At 38.9% G+C, this 17,287-nt stretch overlaps 1 protein-coding gene across 1 annotated transcript; it reads right to left on the bottom strand.

Moving 5' to 3' along the window:
- Positions 1-1,992: 1,992 nt before the first annotated feature.
- On the bottom strand, positions 1,993-16,826 carry ABCB9 (ATP binding cassette subfamily B member 9). The gene is made up of 11 exons (XM_053453989.1): positions 16,223-16,826; positions 15,910-16,024; positions 15,444-15,574; positions 11,747-11,952; positions 10,272-10,469; positions 8,512-8,640; positions 7,485-7,673; positions 6,561-6,734; positions 4,245-4,404; positions 3,646-3,782; positions 1,993-2,304 (listed from the first exon to the last, which is right to left on the bottom strand). Exons 1-11 carry the CDS (start codon positions 16,824-16,826, stop codon positions 2,029-2,031), a joined length of 2,319 nt encoding a protein of 772 aa, XP_053309964.1. The 3' UTR covers positions 1,993-2,028.
- Positions 16,827-17,287: the final 461 nt, after the last annotated feature.

The raw sequence follows: 17,287 nt of genomic DNA, 5'->3' as shown, positions 1-17,287 counted from the left end.
AACCTGGAGAATCCAGTCCTTAACAGTGGGCGGGGCAGGATTGCCCCAACGAAGGGGAACCAGAGCCTTTGCCGCCGTCAAGAGATGGCGGACCACCGAAGTCCGAAACCAACGTTTCAAAAGGAAGAACTCAGGCGTGAATGGGATGACCCCGTCAGTGAGGTGTTGTAAGAAAGGGACTATGCGGGGGCAGTGCCACCACAAGTGGAGGAAGGAGCCTGGAGTGGCATCACATCTCCAACACCTGCTAGGCACAGCCAGACAGTAAACAGAGGCCAGGGACAGGGGCCAATACCAGCAGGACAAGAACTAGTAGGACATCTCCTGATCTCTTGCTCCTAGAGCAGCGTGGGTGACAACACAAATCTTCCCCCACACATAAGTCCTCAAACAGCGTGCGATCCCGTAGCATAGTATGCTTACAGGGCAATGATTGAAAGAAACTGCGCTATCTTGACTTTTTTGAGCACAGCCTTGTGAAGTTCTGATTTCCGAATCTCGTATTAAGATTCTTGCATGAAGAGTCGTTCTTTATTTATGCGATATTGGCCGATGGTCTCACATTGGTCATACACTTTCAGCCACTGATGATGGTACAATGTGGCTGGTTTCGTTGTAGGCCATCAATAGTTGTGATAGGGGGGCAGAGAGCCCAACCCAACCCTTTGGTGTACTGGTTGGATATTTTTTGTGTGTGATCATTTTACTGTTATTCTTTTAAGAGTTTTTGTGGGGGTCTTGGGGGGTGTCTGGTTGGTGTGGTATATATTTCTTTCTATGAGTAGCCATTTCAAGCTTTTTTTTCCTTTACATTTGAAGTCTTCCTTTTTGAATCCCTTTTGTTTCTGCATATAAATATTGCACAGTATAGGAAAGTAAGTTATGGCTGAAAAGTACTTTTTTGTTGTATTACCGTATTCAATTGAAGTTGCCTGGTAACTAACCTTGCTATCTGTGCTAGCTTTCTCTCTGCTAAAGATATCTAGATACCTCTAGATTGTAAGCTCGTTTGAGCAGGGCCCTCCTCAGCTGTTGTCTCTGTAAGTCAAATTGTTATGTTTCATACTACTTGTTATGTCCTGTCAACCCATTGTACAGCGCTAAGGAACTTGATGGTGCTATATAAAACAATAAATAATAATAATCTCATGAATGATGAAATCAATAGTAAAGCACGCACTCTATATAGCCAAGGATAGCAGCACAGAGGAAGATATGTTTTTATATTGGCCACAAACAGTTGCTACAACCCACCATTAGCCCACAGCAATATAGCATCCAACAATTTGAATGCCCCCCCCCTAACTGGAGTAAATATGAAATAATCCCTAAAACACAAGTTGATTGAAATCTGATCCTCTTTACTTAAGTGATAAGTGAACATAACAAAAAGGTTCATAGTAAAGTTTTTAATAGTTTTCACTGTGACAAATATCCTTGTAAAATATTGCTTTTCTAGAAAATGATAAAATTCTGATTCTGATCAATTAAAAAAAAACAGCCCTCAAATTTTAACAGAGAAAAAACACAAGGCTTTGAAGAGAGGTAGTGTTTTATTAAAACAATATATTCTACTAAAAAATACACACAAATAGTATTAAAAAAGGAGAACTGAAACTCAAGGGCAATGCACATTAATATAGATAATAAATGCATAGCCAGGCACACCCTGCGTGGCTAGTGGTAAAGTGCTTTTGTGTATTAATAGTAATCCCCTTCTGCCACAATTGTATGTGCCAATAACATTTCAGTGCTATTTGTAAAGAAGCCCACGGGCTATAAAGCAGCCCCATACGTAAAATCATATTATAACATATTACCTAATACAATCAATCTAAAATGGATTACCTATGAAATTCACAAAAAAATATGTTCAGGTTTCTTAATAAAATAAAATCTATTAAATAAAAAAAATGTTCCATGTTAGATTTGGTTTCAGCAGCAAAGCTTTGCCGGATACCAGCACCACGTGAATGCATCGCTGTTGGAGTACTTGTATATTCATTTATATATATATCAATAAGCGTGTTACAATTCTACATTCACAGCCACCTCGTCATGTGGCAGATCTGTCCCGACAGTATTCGGTGGTAGCTCCTCACAAGGACCAAGGCCAGAAACTTGTCTCTGCACAAGCTGCGAGTAAAGTCCCCCTTCTTCCATGAGGTCTTTGTGACTCCCCTCCTGCACCACTCTGCCTCGGTCTAGAACAATGATGTTGTGTGCTTTCTCCACAGTGCTCAGTCTGTGAGCTATAATTAACACTGTGCAGTTCTGCAGATCGCTATTCATTGCTTTCTGGATCTGTTGGGGATGAATCACCAGTAGTTACTCACGTGTTTTTTGTATGTATGAAACACCTACTTTGCTAACTCACAAGCTCCTCGTTTATATTCAAAAGGAGTTCTGCAAAGACGTTTAAAAGGGAAACATTTTAGACCCAATCTATTGCTATATTAGAAATAACTGATATTTTCATATCCTCATGGGAAATTTTGTCCACCACCCGAGTCACCCTACTCGCAAATATTATCCAATATCTAACATTCCTTTTTTCCCTTCATATATGTTATGGAAGTCTGATGTCTGTCAAAGTTCATATGGAAATTAACCATTACTCAAATAATAATTACTTGGCTTAATGTAAAACAAGAACAAAAAATGCATCTTTTGAAAATGGGCATAAATTTAATTGTACATGTTTCTGTATAAAACAATGAAAATATATAAAAATGGCATGTCTTTTTTTTTTTTTTTGCAATAAATGCACAGAACATACCTAAAATCAAAAATGAAGTAACTGATCTTATAAGGGATTTTAACGCCAATGAGCATAATGCGGATGGTAAATAAGGGACAATACAATGGTGTGGGACACTAGCCAGTCACTTGAGTGAGATTAATACTTGCCGTTCAGTTTGAGCCACGTACAAACTGTTTATTACATTACCGATTTCATAACCAGAGCAGACATTCTTTGTCAAGACTGTTTCATTGCAACAGCTGCATGGAAAGTAACCTTTGGGAGGGCTTCCAAAGATTGCATTGCATATTACATAGCGGCAGGAGGTTCCGTAAACGTATAATACATCTAAAGAGAAACATGAGCATGTTTGGACCTCACATAGCGAATGTCTCGTGTACATTCTGATACTGTCAGTTCCTCCAGTTCTTCAAGGGAAGCTGCAAACTATCCCATACTCCTCGGGGGTTAGGCTTGTTTTTAAAAGTTCATAAGATTGTATGTTAGCTTTATTTTAGGTTTATTTGCAGGTTGAATATTGTCCCCATAACTATTATTCAACTATAGTACAGTGTTATTTACTACTCATTTAATTGCTTAATGGCTTTAGGAGTCATTTTTAGGTTCCATCTAAAAATAAAAAGGATGAGCTAACTTGCTTGAACAGCTGAAAAATTGGTTGCTTGTGGAAATGCAAGACCAGGAAGCATTAACCCTTAAACTACGAGCCATTGAGAATCAATATTTTTTACTGCAATGGCTAATATGTGCTGTGTGTTATTTTCTGCTGAGACCTGAGAAGTTAAAATAAGCAATATATGTGGAATAAGGACTTCAATGTGAAGATTATTATTTCCCAGGCAAGTCTTGTACTACATATTAAATATATTATGGTCACTTACAGCATGTTCGCTTTCTGCATCTAGTGCGCTGGTAGCTTCGTCCAGTATCAGCACTTTGGGGTTTCGTATTAAAGATCTGGCTATAGCTACTCTTTGCTTCTGTCCTCCAGAAACCTGGGCACCTTTCTCTCCGGTTTCTATAGGAAGAGATATGACGGAATGTACACACATCTGATCTTACAACGTTATAACAAATATATAAATATATATAATCAGAAAATACAATACAAAAGACAAGCTGATCTAGTTTACCCTAGACAGAGGTTAGCACGTAGCACTGTACTCCCACATTCCTGTGGATTAGTTGGAATGGCCTTTACCTAAACAGGGCCTCTCCATTGAGGTGTGCAACTAGCAAAGACCCTAATTCGGTCTGTGAATATCGACTTTAACCTTAATTTTGGTACAGGTAAGAGGTGCATCCTCCAATTGTTGAGCAATTATTATGGTCTATACAGGGAAATAAATGTGGATGAGCATGAAGACATATTTATGTTCTCCGTTCAACAAAATCATTGGTTTTACACCCATATTATTATAGTTCAAATTGTGAATATCAAAAACAGAGCTGCCGTTAGATGTGTGATAAAGATGAATACCTGTTTTATATCCATCCTGAAGCTGCATGATAAAATCATGTGCGTTGGCTCTTTTGGCTGCATTTATAACCAGCTCCAAAGGAACGGAATCCAGACCATAGGAAATGTTATCCTGAATGGAACGGGCAAAGAGCACTGGTTCCTGACTTACAATGGATATCTACCATAACAATGAAAACCAAAATATTGTTAGGTAAAAAATAGGTCACAATTTGTATTGCTAAATGATGTATCTACAAGGTTTCTGGACATTACCGTAGACAGACAGGAAGAGTGAGGCTAGGAAAGCTGAGGCAAAGGCAAGTGGGAGCATGGGAGCTAATCTGTTTGTTTATATATTTCCCTGAAGAAGTTGGTCTTAAGGAATTTTTTGAAGGTCTAGAGACAATGGAAGAGTTGGATGAGCCGAGAAAGGCATTCTAGGGAATGGAGGCGCACCAGGAGAAGTCTTGTATAGGTGCATGAGAGGTAGAACAGCAGATCATCAGATGGATTTTAGGGACCGAGTAGGTGTGTATTTGGAGATAAGTGAGGAGATGTAGGTAGGGGAACCGCTGTGAAAAAGCTTTATAGGTGAAAGGGTTTTAAATTGGGATGGGGTGTAATTTTATATATATATATATATATATATATATATATAATATAAATCTTTACATTTGTCACGGTCAAAGGTGAGAAACTGTTTCTTTCCTCATGCTAACACATGAAGGCATATACATGCATATACAGAAGTAAGCCTTCACACATTGTCACACGCTTTTTTGTCCCTTCAATAAGTTTGGCACATCTAGCCACTGGGAGTTTTGCTCAATCTTCAAGTTGGATGGGTTCCGCTGGTGTACAACAATCTTATTTGCGGTTTTTGAGGTCTGGTCTTTGACTAGGCCATTCCAAGACATCTAAAAGTTTCCCCTTGAACCACTCAACTGTTGCTTTAGCAGTATGCTTAGGGTCATTGTCCTGCTGGAAGGTGAACCTCAGTCCATTTCTCAAATCCCCAGAAGACAAACGAGTTTCCCTCAAGAATCTCCCTTTATTTAGCGCCATCCATCAGTCCTTCGATCCTCACCAGTTTCCCAGTCCCTGCTGATAGCAAAACATCCCCACAGCATGATGCGACCAATAGCATGCTTCATTGGGGGGACGGTGTTGTATGGGTGATCAGAGGTGTTGGGTTTCTGCCAAACATAGCTTTTTCCTTGATGGCCAAAAAGGCATGTGGGAGATTTGAGGAATCTCCCGCATGCTTTTTGGGGAACAGCAAATGTGTCTGTGAACTGGTCTGTGAGTTTTGGTGGGTGGCACTCTCTTGGTAGGTTTATTGTGGTATTCTTTCCATTTCTTAATAATGGAGTTAATGGTTCTCCGGGGGATGTTCAAAGTTTCGGATACTCTTAAAAAGCATTTTATAACCCAACCCTGTAAAGTTCCTTGGTCTACATGGTGCCACAGACTCTGGGGCTTTTCAGAACAGGTGTATATATACTGTGATCAAGTGACAGATCACGCACGCACGTAGACTATTTAACTATGTGACTTCTGAAGGTAATTGTTGGCACCAGATCTTAGGAGCTTCATAAAAAAAGTGGTGGATATGCATGCACCACTTTCCCGTTTTTTATTTTTCAACATTTTTTTTCAATTAATTTCACCAATTTGGACTATTTTGTGTACGTAGTGTGCCACTACATTCTGCCAAAGACTTCCACACCTGAATGTAATTCTATAAAACATGACTGAGAATCTTAAAAAGCATTGGTTTTCTAGAGAAAGAATCATCACATACATTACTGCATATAAGTAATTACCCAGTTAAAAAATGCTCTCAAAGCAATATCTAATAAAGTAAAAAGATGATGATTTAAGAGTATATTGAGCGTGTGGTTAAATAAAAGTGTACTCACACTAAGAGCACTTGAAAAGCTTGAAATCCTTTGACAAGCTGCAATAAGTCCCTTGTGTAGTCCAATACACAGGATAAAACATTTGGTATCTAACCACGTGGTAAAGGCTCTTAGCCTTTTATTAATGGACTTTCAACTTTATTATCTGCAGCATTAATTGTTAAAGCTAATATTCAAGGTAGTTACATGAAAGTGTTTACAGTAAAGAAAGTTTGAAAGGATTTCATCATACAATGGTATATTAAATTACAAACCAGTAAATGCAAACTGCCTTTTCAAAGGGCCAACTATTTTAGATACTGAAGTAGCTTGGCAACACTTTCCATAGCATGTCCCTTTATATCTGCAGATGTAAGCCATGTTTTAAAGAAAAACAAATCACCTGCATTTAATATAGGCCCTGTCCACATACCTTTGCATGCAGATATTTGTGATTATACAATTTAATTTGCTGGCCATCAAGGACCACCTCTCCTTCTTGAACAGGGTAGAAATTCTCCAAAATATTCACACAGGAGCTTTTACCACTGCCCGATGGACCAACCAGTGCAGTGACTTTTCCAGGATAAAGAGTGAAGGAAACATTCTGTAACAAGACAAGACTGTTACCCAGTTATTGATCTGTAAAAATGAGTTTCTTAATTTCACATGATTCTTTAACGTGTAATGGGTGGATGCCACAATTGTTAGAAGTATCACCCATATCAGTTTTACATATGTGTTGTACACTGAAATATGAGTCGGCTTCAATTGCAAAGCAGCATGTAAATATAATCTTCTTAGCTACAGTACTTTTATTTGTATGAAACAATATTCTTTTCTGTCCGCAGTACAGAAACAGAAGAATGTTCTGTTCTAGACGTACATTAAGTACAACAAAAGGGCAGTGAAGTTCTCCGTTGTGTTTTTGTTCTGCTTGCTTGAGATGAAAGAAATACCAGATGCCCAGTAACACCAGGATATTAAAGCGAATAAAGCAGTGCATTTTCCCATGAGAGGTTCTGTCTGTGATACACAGCATACGATAGCACATTACCCCACTAATGATCATTTGTATTCTGTCTGCAGCTAAAATTTACAATCTCCCTTATAAAACCAAAATAGTATATACATTGACCAAATATCCCAAAGTGGAAACAAACTTACATTCCCAGCACTAAAGGCATTTCATTTTAAAATGCTTTTACCACATAACTAGTGGGCTATGTGGCATGAATGTACATGGAATCTCATTATGTTTAAACTCTCTCACTTGTTTGGATAGGCCTTCCCTTCAGCAGCGCACTAACACATGGGATGCACAGTTACTATTCCAGGAGCATCTAACCTTACTCACCTTTAGCACCTGTGTTGCAGGTCGTGTGGGATAGGCAAAGGTAACATTTCTGAATTCTACTTTACCCTCCAAATTATCAGGGGTGAGAGTGCCATCATTGCTCATTTTCGGCTTGCGATCTATGAACAGGAAAACTTTTTCCGCAGCCCCAACTCCCTGCATCAGTCCTCCATACACTGAGCCAACTGACTGAAATAAAATACTTTTACCGTATATTATCACAAATCACATTGAAACATGGCAACATTTTTGGTAGAGAATTTTAAAATCATACTGAGCCAGACTGACACATCAAATCCTGTTCTACAAAACATAACTACGCAGGTCCTGTTATAACTAGTAATACATATAAACACATATTTACAGCCACCTCTAGAAACAGTGCAGATCAGCAAGAACACTGATAAAATAGTAAGACTCGGTAGTAGATCCAAAAGCATGTATTACTACAAGGCATGTTTTGTATGATTTAAGAGGGGGCATACACCATGCTTTTGATATTGGTATCCCATGGGTGCTGTGCCTTCTTGGAGGCTGCTCCCTACCTAGCCATCATGTTCCTGATGTTTTTAGAATGCATGTTCTCAATCCTAGACCATGGTTTGTATGCATTCTCTTGTGTATTTTGCTGCTGCTGCTGCTACAGAACTACACAGATGCACGAAGGCTTACCAACCAAATTAAATCAGAGGTGTCAATGGAGATACTTGCATATGAGAGGTGAGGAACAGTGGGTATGAAGTTGCTGAACTTGAGAATCCAACAAATAAAAGCGGCATTTGCATTGTCTAGTGTTACCATATGCCAGGCTGTCCTACAGTTTTTTCTTTATAAAGAAAAATGACGAATGGATATCCCTTAATTCAGATGCATAAGTTCATGTGCTATGTATCTAACCTGACCCTGTATGACTTTTGCAGAGAAAACATCTGCAGTCTCCTGTTTGATGTTAATCCTCGAGTCAGTATATGTCAGCCATTGCTACAAGTAGAACCAATTATAACATGCAGCAGAAGAATGTCCTTACCTCCATGCAGTCACCCAGGAGAAACTCATATATCACAAAAGAAATCAAGTTGCCACTGGCCATTTGTCCCGAAATAACAAGGTGCCCGCCATAATAAAGAATACAGATCTGCAACACCACCTGTGTAAACTAAAAAGGACAGAGAAGGGGGTATTGTATTTTAGCTTTGGACCTAACTCCTGCTGGAGATGCTACAGCCCTGAATAGAGACTCTGGGGCTAAAGGGTACTTAATTCTGAAGTCTTTGGAGATGCATGGAACTTCCTTCAGCTGTCTCTGAAACTTTCTCACTTGAACGCCATCACTGGCTAATTGCTCAAGGCTCACTTCCTTGTATCACATGGTGCAGTTTGTCACAATATATTCTGCGTCAATTACCGCATTTGCTAGATTATAAAACGACCCCGATTTATAATATGACCCCTCAAAAATGATTTAGGAAAAAAGAACTAATTTAGAAAAAAAGAAAAAGCCTGAATATAAGACTACCCAATAAGAAAAAAGTTTTATTAGTACATTTTAATTCACATGTAAACTATTTTTCATATTTAATACTATTATTGAGAAAAAATGCATTTTTTGTTTTTATTTCCCCCGCCAGTTATGCCCATCTGCCCCATGGCTTTCTACTCTGCCCTACCCCCCCCCCAGATATGCCTTATACCCCCTATATGCCACTCTGCAAAAGCAGGGCTCTGTGCGGACCAGTCAAGTTCCTCCACACCAAACCATGTCTTTATAGACCTTGCTTTGTGCAGTTATGCTGGGACAGGAAAGAGCCTTCCCTAAACTAGTGCCATAAAGTTGAAAGCATACAATTGTCTAAAATGCCTTTGTTTGGTGTAGCATTGACATCCACCCTACACTGGAATAGGAGCACTTACAGTGGATTTAGCAGGGCAGACATTTCACAAATGGACTTGGGCCAAAGGTGGCATCCTATGACAGCACCATGTTTAAAGTGAGCTTTTCAGTATGATCTACTGCCAATGTTTGTCTATGGAGATGGCTGCCTATGTGCTTGATTTTGTACATCTGTTAGCACTGGGTGCGGCTGAAACACCTAAACTCAAGAATCAGAGGAATGGCCACATATTTTTGGTCAAATAGTGTGTTTGTTTGCAAATATTGACTAATATACCAGTTTTGAAATGTACGAAAATGCCATATAACTAGTTTAGACCCTAAAGCGAGACCTCGTACTGTTTAATCTAGATTTTTTACCCCCCTCATATATATCACACACAGAATAGGTTAAAGGGACACCCAAGCCTTAGTACATATTATAGTCGACTATTACCCCCTTGAGTACCAAGGTTTAGGATAATAATTTTCTCCTCGAAAGGCAGGGTCAATTCTCTCTACTTTTATTTAGGTATTAAACAGTTTGCAACTTATTCAAACTAATTTTCCCCCATTAGTCCTTATAAGAGGTATGGTATGTAAGTGAAAGTACACATAATAATACAAAAGGGTATTGTGGAAAGGTAACTATACATTTGTCATGCTGTCCACAGCATATCACGTTAAGTGATGTTTGGAACCTATCAATGCCCCTCGGTTGTATGCAGCAATGTCAGCTCTGTATTAGATTAACATTCCAGGATTGTGTAGAGAATGGAGTGACATCCCATGAAACGCTATTAATACAAATCTGATATAAAAGGATTGTAAAGCCACATTATAATCTTATGCAGAACGCTAAATCCATCTGATGAATAGGTCAGATCTATAATTGATGAAATAAGAGCGATACGTACACCAGTGGACCACACATAGTAAGTGTATGCTATAGCTTCCTTTTTGTGTAGAGAGTATACTTGTTGCAACTTATCCTTGTATACAGTGGCTTCAGTCTCCTCATTGGCAAAACTGCGGACAGTTTTCATTGCAGAAATGGTTTCCTCAGCAGTACTATTCGCCTGTGCTAAAGCACTTTGAACATCTTTGGCAAGTTTCTATAGAAAACACCAAATAAAAAAATGAGTGGATGGAATCGAGTTGGAGCTACAAGTAGAATGCAGGAAAAATTGTTCTATGTGCTGTAAAGGATGGATTAAGACAGATCTTTAAAAGTGGTCTTTCACTTTTTATACAAATAATTAGTATATTACACATACCTCAAAAGGTTGATTTTATTTTTTACTCTGAAGGTTATCACAATAAACACATTAGAAGCTTTTTTACCGGTTACTATGGCATCAAGACATACCAGTATAAAACCAGTATAAAAAAACAAATACACAACTTGTCATTATGAGGAAAAAGTTATCCCTGAACATAAAAGTTTACAGTGATATTGACAAGTAACATTTTCCATGACCTTTTATCTCACCCATTCTGAAAGATTAATGTAATAAATGCTGGCTAGGTCTGCCCCATGGGCCTCCAGCTGGACAGCCTGTATACTTTACAAGCCATAAAGCTTCAGCTGTTGATGGCCTAAAAAGCCACAGTCCCCCAGACTTGCTGAGAAACAGAGATATCTATACTATGGGCACGTGAATAAGCTAGCGTGTAATTAAAGCCATGATCTTGTGCTTACTAATTAATGACAGGGGTAACAACTGAAGACACACATGCCTTTAAACATAGAGCCGGTCTGTGTGTCAGGAAACTTTACTCCGAGGTGTGCCCGTCCAGTTCTCGGATTACACACATTAATGACAATCTAAATTTAGAAGCTGACTAACTTCAGGAAACGAAACAGGTATGCGCCACATGACTATGTAAAGATGAGTACACTTATACACGTCAGCAACTAGAGTCTGCCTTAACAAGGTTATTTTCCTATTCCTTACATCTGAAGAAGGGACTTCTGAGGTCTTCAAAGATTGACTAAAATCCTCACTTTGTGAATGTTGGTTGACTAAAAGGTAAAATCTATAAAAAAGCCATATCGAAACAAGCAGAGTAAAACACTACTATTACAGGCATTTTTATAATTAAAAATGACTAAATCATTACTGGTGTAGCTGTATGCTTAACCTTTAGGGGTTACGTATAGTTACAAAATTTTACATTGCAAAATGACATTGTTAATTACACATAAAACAAGGGTTAACGTGGCAAGAAAAATACTTAGAAAAAGCAAAAGAAAAGGTATTTTCTTTCTGTTTTGGTGAAGAAAGAACCCAAATGACACATCTGGTATCCACTAACTTAAACATGTCATGTGTTTTGGGCACAACATGACAGACATGAAGGGCACTTAAAAGTACACGTTTCTTCTCACCTTATAATACTTGCCATACACTCTGGAAACCAACATAATTATTGGAAATCCCATGAAAGTCACTAGGGAGAGCTGCCATGACAGACTAAACATGAAGACAATCACTCCTATGGCTTTCACCGTGCTGCGCAAGAAGATGTTGACATTTTCAGAAATCACATCGCTAACAATAGTTGTGTCGGAGGTTAACCGAGAGATGATGTCACCTAGCGACAATAAAGATATGATTATTATATATTTTGGTTATTTTATGGTTATATAAAAGGGTGCTTCCTAGTATTTATTCTAATCTATTTTATTTAAAGAATATATTACGAAAATCAGAGCCAATACATTTGCTTTGCTTACAACAGATAGCTCTCTGGCAAAGGATACATTTATTCAGCATTACTTAAGGAACCTTGTTTCATTTTTACATGGATGTGAGGTACTGAACACATTTAATCTTTCCCATTAACATCATTGTGGGGAAAAAACACAGACCATAGTAAAGCTCTAAATGAAATGAACATGTTTTTTTCAGCCATAGTCATGATGCTTTTGAAGACAATGAGCAAGGCATAGCAAGCATTACATGTAAGAAAGGAGGAGGGCAAATGGGTAGACAGGTGAGAATTCACTGGCATGGCCAAAAATTCACTTGAAAAGGTAAACATGGTATAACTTTGTAACCTCTAGGCCATATATATATATATTTTTAACTCCTTTGGAAGCCCTGGGTGAATGCTTTGTTGTCAAACAGCAAAAATGTGGGGGTGATCAAGTGCCATCATAAGGCCACAGTGAACCACCAGGTACAAACAATAATTGGCACAAGTACATATTTTTTGGGGAAAAAAGCTACAGTATAACTTCCCTGTGACATGCACCCAATCCGGACCTCTACAGGGGTCTGAAAAGTATTACACTTTATCTTCCCTAAAATAAGATTGTTGAAGGTTAGGGAGCGAGCCATAGATTGAGAAGTCAAAACCATTAATACTGTTACAGTATAAAGGAGAGGTATTAGTGGTTGAGAAACCGCAAACAAAAGGTAATCCACCTACACTATTAGATGATGCTTTGGATGGTGGTCCCATGCCAATCTAATGAGTCTATTAGAGTCTATCCATTAGTATTACTGTTTTTGGGTCTTAAGGGTATAGAATGAGTCACTAACATATTTTAACCAAGGAGGACTCTAGTATTTTAAATAATAAAAAAAAGATCTAGTATCCTCCGCTGAGTCCAGCAATTGTGAAAATATACAACATGAACCATGCAAATGATCTCCAACGCATAACCAGCACAGTCTGGTCTTGCTGAGATGGTTCAATTGGATGGCATATATTGAGAGCCCAGATATACAGTCCCTTCTGCGACAGTGAAGATGCTAGGTTTCTCCCCCTTCTTTCTCTCTCTTCCTTCTTTCTTTCTTTCTTACTGCTTTCCTTACCCTATTTGTCCTCAGTTTTCTATACTAGCTAGATATAAGCTCTTCTACACTCAACGGTGATTGTAGGCATGAGATATGTGTTGGTTACTGATATGAGTGTACTCTTCTGTGTTTATATACCCCGTGCTGTATGCTGTGTTTTGCATCACATGATTGTTGATCTGATATACCCGCTGCGACGGGTCTCTCATTCCCTTTTCCCTTGCACTCCCACCCCTTTCTCCTTTTGAAAATCAATAAAATGCATACTTACGTAAATATCTATATCTATTATATAAAAAATATACGAGTGTGTGTGTGTAATCTCATCCGCTTAAGAATCCTTTCCCTGTAGTCAAATTATTCAAACAAATGGGTAATACTGATAACTAATATACTGTTGAATTGTAGGTTTTATTAACCACGTGGTTGCTTTTAACACGCCTTTCCCTTACTGAACGTTCCTTTTCTTTAGACGTTAAGTTAATCATATATATACAGTACCTTAATTATGTGGTACTAGATATCTGGTACGGAAAAATTAGATCTCTACCACCACCTAGCGGACAAACACATGAAGGTAATCTGAACAAGAAGAAAAAATACATGATAAAGAAGCACTGGCAGGAGCCCCCACTAGAGAACTAGACAGTTTTTTTCGCAGTCATGAAAGCTGGTCGTAGAGAAGAGGCATACCAAAGAATTCCGTGAGCAAGATTAGGAACATGAGAGATTTGTGTCAGCTAACATTATCTATATGTACTAGAGGGCATGCTCCTCATCACGTGTGAGCCGCACATGTTCATTAATGCATCCCCAAGGGGCACTGCCCTTTGAGATTCCAGAAAAAATGGTGCTTCGTCTCTGGAGGGCTTCTCGCCTCCTGAAAGACTAGCAGTGTTAGCTGGTGTATGTGGGAGGAAGCAGAGAGCAAAGCCCGGCCCAGTGTACAACGGGTACTTGAAATTCAGACGTGGAGCAGTTCTTTCTCTGCTACCTTCCTAGTCTATACCAACATCATAGTAACTCCCACACAGCTACGACAGCGGACTAATCAATGATTGGATATGGGTGAAGGGGAGCTGCTACAACCCCTCTAGAATGTGGGCCAGTCGGGGTAATCTCCAGGAGATAAGGCTGTTGCCTACTGTGCTCCAAAAGAAACATGAATAAAGTTTGTTATGGGAAAGAAAATTTTAAGTAATGAAAAAATAAAAAAACAAAACAAAAAAAACACAAAACCCTAACCAAGGGAGGTTTGGCCACATCCAGCCTGGACGCTAAATTCAGAGACTCATTAAAGGGAAATCTGCAGAAGGACCCAATGGATTTGCAAAATGGACCACACATTAAAGTGCGTATGACGACTGGAGTGGCCATTTAATAAAGCAGCTCATACATATCTTACAGAAAACATGCCGCAGTTGCAACTGGCTAGTAATGTCCACAACACTTTTATAGAAAACTCAAATGTGTGGATATAGTTTAATCAAAAAATGCTTACATTTATACAAAAATGCTTACTTTCTGAACATAACCAAGTAAATACATGCAGAACTGATTTTTTAAAAGCAGTCCTAAATCTCCCAGACAATTAAATAATTAAATATTTGTGGTTTTAAGGGACGTTCCAAATTCACCTGTACCTTATTGGTTTTTTTTTTTGTTTTGTTTTTTTTAGAAAAAAGAGCCTTGTTCCTGGGTGCAGTATTTGTCTGTACCTCCTTCAATAACTAAACCCCCCACATATTAACACCAAAACTTACTCAAACTATACACATACAAACGGTATGTCCCTCAACTTCCTCACACCACTAACAGTTTACAGCCACACAGTAACACATACTTACACTAACACCATACACTAACACACGCTAAAGCAATACCTTGTGAAACTGAATGGTGATGGAGTGTGTTACTGTGTGATGTTTGAGCGAATGAAACACTCATCACTCGCTCTAACACCATACATATAAACACACTCACTTTGTCAAGCTTCATGTTTTACATGCTTCCGCAGTAGTATTCATTTCGTGTTTTTCTCAGTTTTTTATATTTAACCAGCCACCCCACCCAGTACCCCTCTTACGCTACCTGTTACAGGTAAGCAACTTGGTTCTGTTTTGGTGTTTTAAGTTTAGCACTTGTGTTGTAACTTGCCTTATGTTAAGTACTGTGAAGTAGTAAGCTCACATCTTATTGTCATACAACAAACAGAATACGTTCCCTAACTAAAATGATCCTTCTGAGGATTTCTCAACATCTCTACAAATGAATACTGACCAGTGTGAACCTCATCAAAGAATCCGATCTCCTGAGACACTAGCGACCGGAAGAGCAGGTTACGGATTCGTACATTCAGCCTTGCAAAGGTGAAGGTAAATAGGCCACCTCTTACGCCAGCAGAGAATGAGCTGATACAGTGGTAAATAAAATCAGCAGGATCGAAAAGTCAGAATTAACATAATTCAGATAGGACAAAAAAAAAAAAAAAACAAACAAAATAAAACAGATTAGGATTTCTTATTTGGTGACAGCTTTATGTTAAAAAAGGTTGCACTGGGAATTGCTTTTCTGGACTACGTGCCACGAGTGGAGTGACGAACATTATATCTTTTAATAGGAGTTATAAAAGCAGGGTGACGGAATTAGGTGAACAAAATATAATGTCTTCCCTGCCCTAATTCCTGAATGAAGGTGCACTAAACCAATTTAGTATTTAAAAATCAATAATGAACTAGAGCATTACCTCCCCACAGCCAGAAAAGCCAATATAACAACTGAATTTGAAAATTGCTTCAAACTTCTTTGGACGACTATGCCATCTATGACAAGTCCTGTGTAATAAGGACTAAATATTTCTCCTGTAACAAAAGAAAACAGTGTTGGTAAATGGCAATGAGGAATATACAGTTTAAAACTCTCAGATTCTTAGAAAAACAAAGATGTAGGTCACCTACTCTGATGAATTAATAACTTTTATAATCAAAGTATCAGAATTTCTATTACTCGAATGCCTAAACCCTTCCTCGATAATAATTCACATACACACACACACTTACCTAAAGTGCAAAGAACAAGGAATAGAAAAGCAGCAATTAGATAGCCAGAATCTTGCTTGGAATAGGAAAGCAGCTTCCCTACAGTTGCCCCTGAGATCTTGTTTTCAGTATCTTGTCTTTTGCTGTTCCCCCACCCTCCTCTGCGGATCTCAGAATATAGCATTGGCTCTTCTCCTGAAGGAGTCAGGTGGCCCATTTGTCTCCATGCATAAAACGTTAAAGCTGATGATAGCCAAGTCCAGACCAGAAGACTCCAGAACCAAGGATCCTGCACAGGCTTCTCCTCCTCAGAGTACAGTAGGAACTTTATAATGCCGTACACGGCAATGAGGTAACAAATCAACGTCATAGGCGTTACGGATGCTTTGAGTCTTTGAGGGCCAAGTGTTCTGTTTCTAGCAACGCCTATTACAGCACCAATGCATATCGAGCTCCTAAGTAATGAAGTGGCCCAAATGTCCAGCATGGAGTGAAATATATTAAACTCTACCAAGTCTTGAATGATGCTTGGCTTTTTATTGCTGCATACATAGAGTGTGGTAGATACAATAAAGTCACACACTGTAAAAGAGACAGTGCTGAGCATTACAAACAAGGGCCTCATGATTAGCACAAATGTGTGGTAGGTCTTTTATAGTCTTATAGGCATTCTCCAGTGGGACTTCCCTGAAAACAATTTTAAAAAACACAGCTTCAATTAGCGACATTCCAGTAGAACAGCAAATACAAATACCTGTGTGCACCTGTACTTCATTGGTTGATGGCAGACGAGCCCCCTGCTGGTGACCAATAGAGTCGCTCGTACAGACCTTTAACTCTTGAAGCAGGCCAAGTTCTGCATCAGGAGTTAAAGGCCCATGCGACTGACTTAACCCCTGCGATGCTGCGCAGATAAGGTAGGCTAGATGGGGAAGGGATCAGGGAGATTAGTAAACGAAGACGAAGATTCTTCGTGTTATGTGTCTTCGTCTACGTTTTGCCGCCGCTATGTTCGTACGCTCCCGTTAACCAATGCGATGCTGCGTAGGTAAGGTAGGCTAGATGGGGAAGGGACCAGGGAGATTA

The sequence above is a fragment of the Spea bombifrons genome, chromosome 1 (genome assembly GCF_027358695.1).
Source record: "Spea bombifrons isolate aSpeBom1 chromosome 1, aSpeBom1.2.pri, whole genome shotgun sequence".
Taxonomy (NCBI): Eukaryota; Metazoa; Chordata; class Amphibia; order Anura; family Pelobatidae; genus Spea; species Spea bombifrons.
This window is presented reverse-complemented; position numbering and strand designations above follow the sequence as displayed.

What these genes read in the sequence shown, in the direction of transcription:
- ABCB9 (XM_053453989.1), bottom strand. Translation starts at nt 16,826, where the DNA reads ATGAGGCCCTTGTTTGTAATGCTCAGCACTGTCTCTTTTACAGTGTGT. An exon ending in CTGCAACACAGGTGCTAAAG is followed by an intron (nt 6,735 to 7,484) that starts GTGAGTAAGGTT and finishes GTCTTGTTACAG; the next exon opens with AATGTTTCCTTCACTCTTTA. An exon ending in TCAGGATGGATATAAAACAG is followed by an intron (nt 3,783 to 4,244) that starts GTATTCATCTTT and finishes CTCTTCCTATAG; the next exon opens with AAACCGGAGAGAAAGGTGCC.